This window comes from Oncorhynchus masou, unplaced genomic scaffold, assembly GCF_036934945.1.
Source record: "Oncorhynchus masou masou isolate Uvic2021 unplaced genomic scaffold, UVic_Omas_1.1 unplaced_scaffold_1136, whole genome shotgun sequence".
Taxonomy (NCBI): domain Eukaryota; kingdom Metazoa; phylum Chordata; class Actinopteri; order Salmoniformes; family Salmonidae; genus Oncorhynchus; species Oncorhynchus masou.
Window position 1 is genome coordinate 34,616 of NW_027001103.1, and position 14,411 is coordinate 49,026.

Genomic DNA, 14,411 nt, shown 5'->3' on the forward strand with positions numbered 1-14,411 from the left:
TTACTTTAGCTTTGAGCTGAATTCACCGTGGGCTTTGAACGGAGGCACCTGATTCACGCAGCTCGATTCAAAAACGAGTACAATCACTTTTCACCCCTATAAACTCCTCTTACCGGGATAACCCAGGCCAGATAATATAATCCCCTAAACGTCACCTTAAACGTCAACTCATTTGCTTTCGAGGATTTGTGTATATTTATGCATATACATGATAACAAATAGGATATAGTTATAAATCTAGATGTGAAATTATTATTGTATTTTTTTTTATCTGAAGATTTGACCTCGTTGCGATCCAGAGAGCTGAAGGGGAGGATCCCGCTATTGACTGATTTCATTCGATTCTACTGTATTGACATTTGCAGCGGAATTTGTCATTGGAAAAACCAAGCTATTTTGGGATACAAATACACACAGTCTTGAACAACTAACTTTGTGGGGACACACGATTCAGTCCCATTAAAAATCCTATTTTCCTAAACCCTAACCTCCTAAACCTTACCCTAAAACTAACCCTAGCTCCTAACCCTAATCCTAACCATAACACTGTTTCTAACCTTAACCCTAAAGCCGCTATAAATAAAAGAAAATAGCATTTGACCTTGAGGGGACCAACAAAATGTCCACAGTTGGTCCAATTTATTTATTTTTTTCCTATGGGGAAAATGAATGGCGTTTTTTGTGGTTTTAGGATAAACGACGATAGATTATGTCAGCTAAAGTCACATTCTTCAAAATGGATAAAAAGTATGTAATTTTTAAAAAAGCACATAAAGGCGTCATAATTCATAAAGTTCATGTTAACTGACTGCTATTATTTTTTAGAACAGAACGTATATAATAATAGCAGTCTCCTTATCCTGTGTTCACCTCAGACCTTATTTTCAGAGTTTGTTCCCGAAACCCTGTTCTTTCCCCATATGGATGACGAAACGAACCAGGGGCAACTCATTTTCCGGGTTTTAGGACGACACAGATAGAACAACGAGCCAGATATTTCACCAGATGTATAAACGTGAAGCATCCGGTTGGCGTTTCCACTCACTATGAAATATGGTGATGAGAGGAAGCCGACACTGGGAGAAGATGGATTTTGATGAAGTTCTGATAATATTCTCATTGATAAAACATTTGATGTCCATACAGTTTACAAAACTAGAATCTTTAATAAACATAGTGGACTGCGTTTTGTAGACTGTATCACCTACGTTTTTTTTTTAAATGCGTTGTTTAGAAGGAGTGTAAGGGCGAAATTAGTTCTTGCGCATTCGCACTTTACATAGGAGTTCACGGAAATATGCAAATAACCGCTAGGCTCCGCCCACCTACTTCCTCGTTCTGCCCACGGATTCGTTTGCTGCCATTGGAAAAAGGCTCTAGTCTATCTTGGCTTAGTTATGACGTCTTTGTTGGCGCGCTCTATTTACGATATAATTATTCCACAGATGTCCTGCAGGTGGCGACAAAACCATTTGCAATGTCAGTGATACATGTTCTGTTCCCAATGACACACATACACATAATTGGTTGTTACACACACAAATCCACATCATTCTGAAGGACATACACACACACTCACACACACACAATTCGTTTCAACATATTTTTATTAAAGTTGCATAAAAGTGTAACAAAATTGGTAAATAACAAGACCCTGCTACATTTTTGTTTTTCAGTTTGTTCGTCTTTTCCTCCAGAAACACATCACTTCTAAAACAGCATTTCTTTTAATCAATAAAATATTTCTTTTTTTTTTTTGTATTTTTTTTTTTTTGCAAGTTGTCATACAGTAAAATAAGTCCGACACACCCAACAAACAGTCTATCAGGGCTATGTCTCAAATAGCTTCTTTATTCCCTTACACGCTGCACTGCATTAGACCAGAGACTTATGGGTAAGTAAGTCGCCATGTCAGAGTCAGAACGTATGAGCCTGTTTCATGTCCTGTGAGGCAGATGTACAAGTACACCCTGGAAAGGACGGCAGTCTTATCACAGGGCCCACATAGGGCTCTGGCCAAAAGTAGTGCACTATATAGGGAATAGGGTGCCATAGGGCTCTGGTCTAAAGTAGTGCACTATATAGGGAATAGGGTGCCATTTGGGACACACACCAGGCTTAGTAATAATAACAATAATAATAAAACACAGTAAAAATGGACCTAGAATAGATATGTGCATCTGAAGAATGCAGTGTAGAGATATAAATGACCTCTAGGTGACCTATAGATGACCTATTTTCTAAACAACAATAGGATCTCCTTTGTAAAAAGAGGAGAAACATCAACAACAACAAACAAAAACATTGTTCCATTAAAAATGAAAGTCTCGTTCTATTTGGTTTGTAACATAAATAAAGGCCAAAAGGCAAAGTCTGCTTTTTATTCGATCTGGAAAAACCTTAAACGCCGTGATAGAAATGTCAAGGTCATTTCCGACTTGAGTTTTACCGGTGAATGAGGTCTCCACGGAAACGTCACCTTTCAGACACGCTGTAAAGCTGAACTTCCACGATGCGGATTGAATAGAGCCCTAATTAAAAATATATTTAAAAAAAAAAGAGAGATGGAGGGCGGGAAGGTGTCATCGGTGTAGATGATTGTTGGAAATAGAATGGAAGGAGAGAGAAGAAGGAAGGAGAGAGAAGAAGGAAGGAGAGAGAAGGAAGGAAGGAGAGAGAAGGAAGGAGAGAGAAGGAAGGAGAGAGAAGGAAGGAGAGAGAAGGAAGGAAGGAGAGGAAGGAAGGAAGGAGAGAGAGAAGGAAGGAGAGAGAAGGAAGGAAGGAGAGAGAGAAGGAAGGGAGAGAGAAGAAGGAAGGAGAGAGAAGAAGGAAGGAGAGAGAAGGAAGGAAGGAGAGAGAAGGAAGGAAGGAGAGAGAAGGAAGGAAGGAGAGAAGAAGGAAGGAGAGAGAAGAAGGAAGGAGAGAGAAGGAAGGAGAGAGAAGGAAGGAGAGAGAAGGAAGGAAGGAGAGAGAAGGAAGGAAGGAGAGAGAAGAAGGAAGGAGAGAGAAGGAAGGAAGGAGAGAGAGAAGGAAGGAGAGAGAAGAAGGAAGGAGAGAGAAGAAGGAAGGAGAGAGAAGGAAGGAAGGAGAGAGAAGAAGGAAGGAGAGAGAAGGAAGGAAGGAGAGAGAAGAAGGAAGGAGAGAGAAGAAGGAAGGAGAGAGAAGGAAGGAAGGAGAGAGAAGAAGGAAGGAGAGAGAAGGAAGGAAGGAGAGAGAAGAAGGAAGGAAGGAGAGAGCAGAAGGATGGAGAGAGAAGAAGGAAGGAGAGAGGGCCAAATAGAAAGATGTGTGTGTGTGTGTGTGTGTGTGTGTGAGGACAGATAGAGAGCTGATAAGCAACACTGAGGCCTTGTGAGCCAGGAAGGGTAAGACCTCTGATTCTCTCTCTCTCTCTCTCTCTCTGTCGCTCTATTTATCTCTCGATGATTAGGTTTTTCACCCCCCCTTCCCATGTGTGTGTTTGTTGGAGAGAGAGCCACTATTAACATGAAGGAGCAGCAGCTGTGGTCTGTGACTGTGTTACTGCTGTTTCCTGTGTGTGTGTGTGTGTGTGTGTGTGTGTGTGTGTGTGTGTGTGTGTTGCTATTTGGATAAAAGCATCCAGACAGCCATAGTTTTCCACTACAGTGCCCCCCCCCCCCTCTCCCTTTGCTTGCCCTGCCTTCACTCCCTCCTCCCATCTCACCCCTCATTGGTTTACTGCTCTACTGAAAACTCTCCATGAGTCCTCACTGAAAATAGCCCTTAGACTGCACACTATGTGAGAGAGAAGAAACTGTTTTAGAGAAGAAGAAGAAGAAGAAGAAAAAAAGAGACAAGAGAAATATAGAGCTAGAAAGAAACAGGGCCACTTTGTTCAAGTCCCCCGGTGTGTGTGTATCTCTCTGTGTGTGTGTGTGTATGTTCCAGACCACACACACGTTAAACACACACAGAGCTGCGTATAGGGCAGCAGGTATCCTAGTGGTTAAGAGCATTGGACCAATAACAGAAAGGTTGTTGGTTTGTATCCCCGATCCGACTAGGTGAAAAATCTGCCGATGTGCCCTTGAGCAAGGCACTTAACCATAATCGCTCCTATAAGTCGCTCTGGATAAGAGCATCGGCTAAATTACATTTAAATGTATACACTGTATTATACGCACGAGTCAGTCCTAAAACTCGAAAGGTTACGTCCCAAAATGGCTCCTAATCACCTAGTCCACAACCAGAGCCAAAATGGCTCCCAATCACCTAGTCCACAACCAGAGCCAAAATGGCTCCTAATCACCTAGTCCACAACCAGAGCCAAAATGGCTCCCTATCACCTAGTCCACAACCAGAGCCAAAATGGCTCCCAATCACCTAGTCCACAACCAGAGCCAAAATGGCTCCCAATCACCTAGTCCACAACCAGAGCCAAAATGGCTCCCAATCACCTAGTCCACAACCAGAGCCAAAATGGCTCCTAATCACCTAGTCCACAACCAGAACCAAAATGGCTCCCAATCACCCAGTCCACAACCAGAGCCAAAATGGCTCCCTATCACCCAGTCCACAATCAGAGCCAAAATGGCTCCCTATCACCTAGTCCACAACCAGAGCCAAAATGGCTCCCAATCACCTAGTCCACAACCAGAGCCAAAATGGCTCCCTATCACCTAGTCCACAACCAGAGCCAAAATGGCTCCCAATCACCTAGTCCACAACCAGAGCCAAAATGGCTCCCTATCACCTAGTCCACAACCAGAGCCAAAATGGCTCCCAATCACCTAGCTCCCAATCACCACAACCAGAGCCAAAATGGCTCCCAATCACCTAGTCCACAACCAGAGCCAAAATGGCTCCCAATCACCTAGTCCACAACCAGAGCCAAAATGGCTCTCTATCACCTAGTCCACAACCAGAGCCAAAATGGCTCCCAATCACCTAGTCCACAACCAGAGCCAAAATGGCTCCCTATCACCTAGTCCACAACCAGAGCCAAAATGGCTCCCAATCACCTAGTCCACAACCAGAGCCAAAATGGCTCCCAATCACCTAGTCCACAACCAGAGCCAAAATGGCTCCTAATCACCTAGTCCACAACCAGAGCCAAAATGGCTCCCAATCACCCAGTCCACAACCAGAGCCAAAATGGCTCCCTATCACCCAGTCCACAATCAGAGCCAAAATGGCTCCCTATCACCTAGTCCACAACCAGAGCCAAAATGGCTCCCTATCACCCAGTCCACAATCAGAGCCAAAATGGCTCCCTATCACCGAGTCCACAACCAGAGCCAAAATGGCTCCCTATCAACCAGTCCACAACCAGAGCCAAAATGGCTCCCTATCACCTAGTCCACAATCAGAGCCAAAATGGCTCCCTATCACCTAGTCCACAACCAGAGCCCTGGTTAGAAGTAGTGGACTATAAATGATAAGTTACCATTTGGAACTAAAACCCAGCACTACTAAACGTACAGCCACATTATAGTATGCTATGTTCACTGGCATCACATTAACATGAGAAATAGCACAGATCCATTGATCATTTAACAACAATACAAAACCCCTTTAAAAAAACTAAAAATAAGATTAAACTAAATAAAACATTAAAATAAAACCACAGGATAGGACATCATGAGCCCTGCTTAGATCTGATTGGCTGCTTCAATCTTCTCTCCTCCTCTTCCACCCTCTCTTCTCTTTATCTTCGTCCCTCTACTCCACTCTCTTCTCCTCCTCCTCCTCCTCCCGCCATCTCTGAGGAGGCAAAGCTCCTATTTCTTCAGTTGGGTGAGGCTGGGGTTGGGGGAAGGCCATTTGGGCTGAGGGAGGAGAAAGGGGTGAGGTTATTTCTTCTGGGGGGTGGTGAGTTTCTGCATGCCACGAATCTTATCCAGCAGATCAGACACAAAGTCCTACAGGGAGAGAAGAGGGACAAAACACACCGTTAGAAACAACATCCTAGTGGGAGAGAAGAGGGACAAAACACACCGTTAGAAACAACATCCTACAGGGAGGGAAGAGGGACAAAACACACCGTTAGAAACAACATCCTACAGGGAGGAAAGAGGGACAAAACACACCGTGAGTAACAACATCCTACAGGGAGGGAAGAGGGACAAAACACACTGTTAGAAACAACATCCTACAGGGAGGGAAGAGGGACAAAACACACCGTGAGTAACAACATCCTACAGGGAGGGAAGAGGGACAAAACACACTGTTAGAAACAACATCCTACAGGGAGGGAAGAGGGACAAAACACACCGTTAGAAACAACATCCTACAGGGAGGGAAGAGGGACAAAACACACCGTTAGAAACAACATCCTACAGGGAGGGAAGAGGGACAAAACACACCGTTAGAAACAACATCCTACAGGGAGGGAAGAGGGACAAAACACACTGTTAGTAACAACATCCTACAGGGAGGGAAGAGGGACAAAACACACCGTGAGTAACAACATCCTACAGGGAGGGAAGAGGGACAAAACACACTGTTAGAAACAACATCCTACAGGGAGAGAATAGGGACAAAACAACATCCTACAGGGAGGGAAGAGGGACAAAACAACATCCTACAGGGAGGGAAGAGGGACAAAACAACATCCTACAGGGAGGGAAGAGGGACAAAACAACATCCTACAGGGAGGGAAGAGGGACAAAACAACATAACAACTACAGGGAGGAAGAGGGACAAAACACACAAAACAACATCCTACAGGGAGGGAAGAGGGACAAAACAACATCCTACAGGGAGGGAAGAGGGACAAAACAACATCCTACAGGGAGGGAAGAGGGACAAAACAACATCCTACAGGGAGAGAATAGGGACAAAACAACATCCTACAGGGAGGGAAGAGGGACAAAACAACATCCTACAGGGAGGGAAGAGGGACAAAACAACATCCTACAGGGAGGGAAGAGGGACAAAACAACATCCTACAGGGAGGGAAGAGGGACAAAAACAACATCCTACAGGGAGGGAAGAGGGACAAAACACACCGTGAGTAACAACATCCTACAGGGAGGGAAGAGGGACAAAACACACCGTTAGTAACAACATCCTACAGGGAGGGAAGAGGGACAAAACACACCGTTAGTAACAACATCCTACAGGGAGGGAAGAGGGACAAAACACACCGTTAGTAACAACATCCTACAGGGAGGGAAGAGGGACAAAACACACCGTGAGTAACAACATCCTACAGGGAGGGAAGAGGGACAAAACACACCATTAGTAACAACATCCTACAGGGAGGGAAGAGGGACAAAACACACCGTTAGAAACAACATCCTACAGGGAGGGAAGAGGGACAAAACACACCGTGAGTAACAACATCCTACAGGGAGGGAAGAGGGACAAAACACACCGTGAGTAACAACATCCTACAGGGAGGGAAGAGGGACAAAACACACCGTTAGAAACAACATCCTACAGGGAGGGAAGAGGGACAAAACACACCGTTAGAAACAACATCCTACAGGGAGGGAAGAGGGACAAAACACACCGTTAGAAACAACATCCTACAGGGAGGGAAGAGGGACAAAACACACCGTTAGAAACAACTGTCTCTAGGGCAGGGCTCTCCAACCCTGTTCCTGGAGAGAGACCCTCCTGTAGGTTTTAACTCCAACCCCGTTCCTGGAGAGAGACCCTCCTGTAGGTTTTAACTCCAACCCTGTTCCTGGAGAGATACCCTCCTGTAGGTTTTAACTCCATCCACAGTTGTAACTAACTTGATTCATTTTATAAACCAGGTAAATATTAGAATCAGCTCAAGGACAATGTCTAGGGAGAAGTGCTAGGGGTTGTGTGTGGCCCTGGCTAAGGAAGGGAGAATGTTTGGTTGATTAGGAACCCCATTAGCTAGGGAGCAGCTACTCTTCCTGGGGTTCAAAACCCTAAAATACATGACCCCCCGATTCAACAGCGGCATGAGGAATATATTATTGCAGAAAGGCCTGACGTACCTCAGTAGGTTTGTAACAGTCTACCAGGAGATCTTTAACTCTGGCTCCTCGGTCATCATCACTAGGCATGTCCAGCAGCTCATCCACATCTATCTCCAACTCTGGTATAGCCTCTTCCTGAAATAGAGGAGAGAAGAGGATAGAGGGATGAGAAACCAGTGAAATGGAAGTAGATCTGCGAGTCGACAAGAGGATTCAGGAGGTGCATAAGATGGTGGTACCCCCCCCCCATTGTATTTACAACAAATGCCTTGTTGCCTAAGTAGATCGTTGTATTGTACATTGGTCTGCATTACTCTTAGGTCGTGACGTCAATCGCAGAGTAGACATGATCCCAATTCTGTTTCCAAGACGGCAGCGTTTTAGAAAAAGCCACACAAAAAAGGGTTGATTTGTGCTGATTTATTGTCACATTGAACCATATTGAGCAACATTGAGCCATATTAAGCCATATTGAGCAACATTGAACCATATTGAAACATATTGAACCACATTGAGCCATATTGAGCAACATTGAACCATATTGAACCATATTGAGCCACATTGAACCATATTGAGCCACATTGAAACACATTGAACCATATTGAGCAACATTGAACCACATTGAACCACATTGAACCATATTGAGCAACATTGAACCACAATGAACCATATTGAGCAACATTGAACCATAATGAACCATATTGAGCCACATTGAACCATATTGATCCACATTGAACCATATTGAGCCACATTGAACCACATTGAACCATATTGAGCCACATTGAACCATAATGAACCATATTGAGCCACATTGAACCATATTGATCCACATTGAACCATATTGAGCCACATTGAACCATATTGAGCCACATTGAACCATATTGAGCCACATTGAACCATATTAAGCCATATTGAACCATATTGAGCCACATTGAACCACATTGAGAGCCGTAGTTTAAAAACAATAACGTCATATCTGAATTCCTCCATCTTTATGCATCGTAGCCATTCTTCAATGTCATTTCAATGTTGTTTCAATGTTGTTTCAGCCATCCTAAATCAGCAACAACCAACAAAATGTTTCTTTTAAGTACCAGACTCCGTTTCTTTAGACACAATGTTGCTGTTTAAAGTGACTACTAAGTTAAATATTATTATAATACATTAAGTTTAGAAAGTCCACAGATCTTTTCCTAGAACGACATCAGAGGTCATGTGATGTAAAAAAAAGAGGCACTGTCCAGAAGAAGCTGTGGGGACCAGGCTGTCATTTGAGACACTTACCGACACATTCTTAGTGTCTAGCCGTCATTGGGTTGGCCCCTAGCCTCTTGAAACTCCCCATCCCGGATCCGGATTGTGACTAAGCCTCAGGCTCATTAGCATAACGCAACGTTAACGATTTCTGAAAATCGCAAATAAAATTAAAATAATGTTTGCTCTCAAGCTTAGCCTTTTCTTAACAACACTGTCATCTCAGATTTTCAAAATATGCTTTTGAACCATAGAAATTGACTAATTTGTGTAAGAGTATGCAAAGCTAGCATAGCATTTTGTGTAGCATGTAGCACGCAACATTTTCACAAAAGCCAGATAACCAAATAAATAAAATCATTTACCTTTGAAGAGCTTCTGATGTTTTCAATGAGGAGACTCCCAGCCACATACCAAATGCGCAGTGTTTCCTGAAAGCGTCTGTGTGTAGGAGAAATCGTTCCGTTTTCTACATTGCGCCTGGCTACCGAAACGAACCGAAAATGCAGTCACCTACAACGTGAAACTTTTTCCGGATTAACTACATAATATCGACCGAAACATGGCAAACGTTTGGAATCAATCCTCAAGGTGTTTTTTCACATATCTCTTCATTGACATGCAGTTCGTGGAAGCTTGCTTCTCTCTCTGTGCCCCATGGAAAAATACTGGCAGGTGACTTTTGCGCACCAATTTCGCGCAGGACACCGGGCGGACACGTGGTAAATGTGGTCTCTTATGGTCAATCTTCCAACGATCTGCCTACAAATACGTCACAATGCTGCAGACACCTTGGGGAAACGACAGAAAGGGCAGACTCATTCCTCTTGCGTTCACAGCCATATAAGGAGATCATGAAAGACAGAGCCTCAAAAATCCTTGTCATTTCCTGGATGCCAAGTCATCTTGGTTTTGCCTGAAGCTCACGTTAAAGGGCACGCACAGAGAAGATATTTGTATTTCTGGACACGTCAGAGTGTTTTCTTTCGAACAGTAGCAATTATATGCATAGTCGAGCATCTTTTTGTGACAAAATATCTTGTTTAAAACGGGAACGTTTTTCTTCCAAAAATGAAATAGCGCCACCATAAGTGTAAGAGGCCACATTGAACCATATTGAGCCACATTGAACCACATTGAGCGCGTAGTTTAAAAACATTAACGTCATATCTGAATTCCTCCATCTTTATGCATCGTAGCCATTCTTCAATGTCATTTCAATGTTGTTTCAATGTTGTTTCAATGTTGTTTCAGCCATCCTATATCAGCAACAACCAACAAAATGTTTCTTTTAAGTACCAGACTCCGTTTTTTTAGACACAATGTTGCTGTTTAAAGTGACTACTAAGTTAAATATTATTATAATACATTAAGTTTAGAAAGTCCACAGATCTTTTCCTAGAACGACATCAGAGGTCATGTGATGTAAAAAAAAGAGGCACTGTCCAGAAGAAGCTGTGGGGACCAGGCTGTCATTTGAGACACTTACCGACACATTCTTAGTGTCTAGCCGTCATTGGGTTGGCCCCTAGGCTAACTTTAAATAGCCCATTAAGTAGTGTAGTTGTCATTGGGTTGGCCCCTAGGCTAACTTTAAATAGCCCATTAAGTAGTGTAGTTGTCATTGGGTTGGCCCCTAGGCTAACTTTAAATAGCCCATTAAGTAGTGTATTTGTCATTGGGTTGGCCCCTAGGCTAACTTTAAATAGCCCATTAAGTAGTGTAGTTGTCATTGGGTTGGCCCCTAGGCTAACTTTAAATAGCCCATTATATACAGTTGAAGTTGGAAGTCAACATACACTTAGGTTGAAGTCATTAAAACTTGTTTTTCAACCACTCCACAAATGTCTTGTTAACAAACTATAGTTTTGGAAAGTCGGTTAGTACATCTAGTTTGTGCGTGACACAAGTAATTTTTCCAACAATTGTTTACAGACAGATTATTTAACTTATAATTCACTGTATCCCAATTCCAGTGGGTCAGAAGTTTACATACACTAAGTTGACTGTGCCTGTAAACAGCTTGGAAAATTCCAGAAAATGATGTCATGGCTTTAGAAGGTTCTGATAGGCTAATTGACATAATTTGAGTCAATTGGAGGTGTACCTGTGGATGTATTTCAAGGCCTACCATCAAACCCAGTGCCTCTTTGCTTGACATCATGGGAAAATCAAAAGAAATCAGCCAAGACCTCAGAAAATAAAATGTAGACCTCCACAAGTCTGGTTCATCCTTGGGAGCAATTTTCAAATGCCTGAAGGTACCAAGTTCATCTGTACAAACAATAGTACGCAAGTATAAACACCATGGGACCACGCAGCCATCATACCGCTCAGGAAGGAGACGTGTTCTGTCTCCTAGAGATGAACGTATTTTGGTGTGAAAAGTGCAAATCAATCCCAGAACAACAGCAGAGGACATTGTAAAGATGCTGGAGGAAACCGGTACAAAGTATCTATATTCACAGTAAAACGAGTCCTATATCGACATAACCTGAAAGGCCGCTCAGTGAGGAAGAAGCCACTCCTCCAAAACCGCCATAAAAAAAGCCAGATTACGGATTGCAACTGCACATGGAGACAAAGATCGTACTTTTGTGGAAAAATGTCCTCTGGTCTGATGAAACAAAAATAGAACTGTTTGGCCATAATGACCATCGTTATTTTTGGAGGAAAAAGGGGGAGGCTTGCTAGCCGAAGAACACCGTCCCAACCGTGAAGCACGGGGGTGGCAGCATCATGTTGTGGGGCTGCTTTGCTGCAGGAGGGACTGGTGCACTTCACAAAATAGATGGCATCATGAGGTAGGAAAATTACGTGGATACATTGATGCAACATCTCAAGACATCAGTCAGGAAATTAAAGCTTGGTCGCAAATGGGTCTTCTTTATGGACAATGACCCCAGGCATACTTCCAAAGTTGTGGCAAAATGGCTTAAGGACAACAAAGTCAAGGTATTGGAGTGGCCATCACAAAGCCCTGACCTCAACCTTATCAAAGAATGTGTGGGCAGAACTGAAAAAGTGTGTGCGCGCAAGGAGTTCTACAAACCTGACTCAGTTACACCAGGAGGAATGAGCCAAAATTCGCCCAACTTATTGTGGGAAGCTTGTGGAAGGCTACCCGAAATGTTTGACCCAAGTTAAACAATTTAAAGGCAATGCTACCAAATACTAATTCAGTGAATGTAAACTTCTGACCCACTGGAAATGTGATGAAATAAATAAAAGCTGAACTAAATCATTCTCTTTACTATTATTCTGACATTTCACGTTATTAAAATGGTGGTGATCCTAACTGACCTAAGACAGGGAATTTTTACTAGGATAAAATGTCAGGAATTTTGAAAAACTGAGTTTAAATGTATTTGGCTAAGGTGTATGTAAACTTCCGACTTCAACTGTGGTGTAGTTGTCATGGTCTAGTGTTGTCGAGGACAGGTGGTGTAGTTCTCTCCACGACACTAGGTGTTACACACACACAGACACACAGACACAGACACAGAAGAGGAATACCTATGTGAGAATGCTGTTCATCGACTACAGCTCAGCATTTAACACCATAGTACCCTCCAAACTCGCCATCAAGCTCGAGACCCTGGGTCTCGACCCCGCCCTGTGCAGCTGGGTACTGGACTTCCTGACAGGCCGCCCCCAGGTGGTGAGGGTAGGTAACAACATCTCCACCCAGCTGATGCTCAACACTGGGGCCCCACAAGGGTGCGTTCTGAGCCCTCTCCTGTACTCCCTGTTCACCCAAGACTGCGTGGCCACGCACACCTCCAACTCAATCAGCAAGTTTGCTGATGACACTACAGTGGTAGGCTTGATTACCAACAACGACGAGACGGCCTACAGGGAGGAGGTGAGGGCCCTCGGAGTGTGGTGTCAGGAAAATACCCTCACATTCAACGTCAACAAACAAAGGAAATGATTGTGGACTTCAGGAAACAGCAGAGGGAGCACCCCCTATCCACATAGATGGAACAGTAGTGGAGAGAGTAGCAAGTTTTAAGTTCCTCGGCGTAGACATCACAGACAAACTGAATTGGTCCACCCACACAGACAGCATTGTGAAGAAGGCGCAGTAGAGCCTCTTCAACCTCAGGAGGCTGAAGAAATTTGGCTTGTCACCGAAAGCACTCACAAACTTCTACAGATGCACAATCGAGAGCATCCTGGTGTCTGTATCAGCCCTGGTATAGACACCATAAAGATACAGGTATCAGCCCTAGTATAGACACCATAAAGATACAGACACCATAAAGATACAGGTATCAGCCCTAGTGTAGACACCATAAAGATACAGACACCATAAAGATACAGGTATCAGCCCTAGTATAGACACCATAAAGATACAGACACCATACAGATACAGGTATCAGCCCTAGTATAGACACCATAAAGATACAGACACCATAAAGATACAGGTATCAGCCCTAGTGTAGACACCATAAAGATACAGGTATCAGCCCTAGTATAGACACCATAAAGATACAGGTATCAGCCCTAGTATAGACACCATAAAGATACAGGTACCAGCCCTAGTATAGACACCATGAAGATACAGGTACCAGCCCTAGTGTAGACACCATAAAGATACAGGTATCAGCCCTAGTATAGACACCATAAAGATACAGACACCATAAAGATACAGGTACCAGCCCTAGTATAGACACCATAAAGATACAGGTACCAGCCCTAGTATAGACACCATACAGATACAGGTATCAGCCCTAGTATAGACACCATAAAGATACAGACACCATAAAGATACAGGTACCAGCCCTAGTATAGACACCATACAGATACAGGTATCAGCCCTAGTATAGACACCATAAAGATACAGGTATCAGCCCTAGTATAGACACCATAAAGATACAGACACCATAAAGATACAGGTACCAGCCCTAGTATAGACACCATAAAGATACAGGTATCAGCCCTAGTATAGACACCATGAAGATACAGGTACCAGCCCTAGTATAGACACCATACAGATACAGGTACCAGCCCTAGTATAGACACCATGAAGATACAGGTATCAGCCCTAGTATAGACACCATAAAGATACAGGTACCAGCCCTAGTATAGACACCATAAAGATACAGGTATCAGCCCTAGTATAGACACCATAAAGATATAGACACCATAAAGATACAGGTATCAGCCCTAGTGTAGACACCATAAAGATACAGGTATCAGCCATCGTATAGACACCATAAAGATACAGGT

At 43.5% G+C, this 14,411-nt stretch overlaps 1 protein-coding gene across 1 annotated transcript in view; it reads right to left on the reverse strand.

Annotated features, from left to right (window-relative positions):
* Nucleotides 1-4,771: 4,771 nt before the first annotated feature.
* Nucleotides 4,772-14,411, reverse strand: part of LOC135529338 (protein phosphatase 1 regulatory subunit 14B-like) — a 65,749-nt gene continuing 56,109 nt past the window's right edge. Inside the window, exons 2-3 of the mRNA XM_064958122.1 lie at nucleotides 7,941-8,057; nucleotides 4,772-5,882 (exon numbers count right to left, since the gene is read on the reverse strand). Coding sequence (XP_064814194.1) covers nucleotides 5,814-5,882; nucleotides 7,941-8,057 — 186 coding nt within the window. The 3' untranslated portion in view covers nucleotides 4,772-5,813. The remainder of the gene's footprint in view (nucleotides 5,883-7,940; nucleotides 8,058-14,411) is intronic.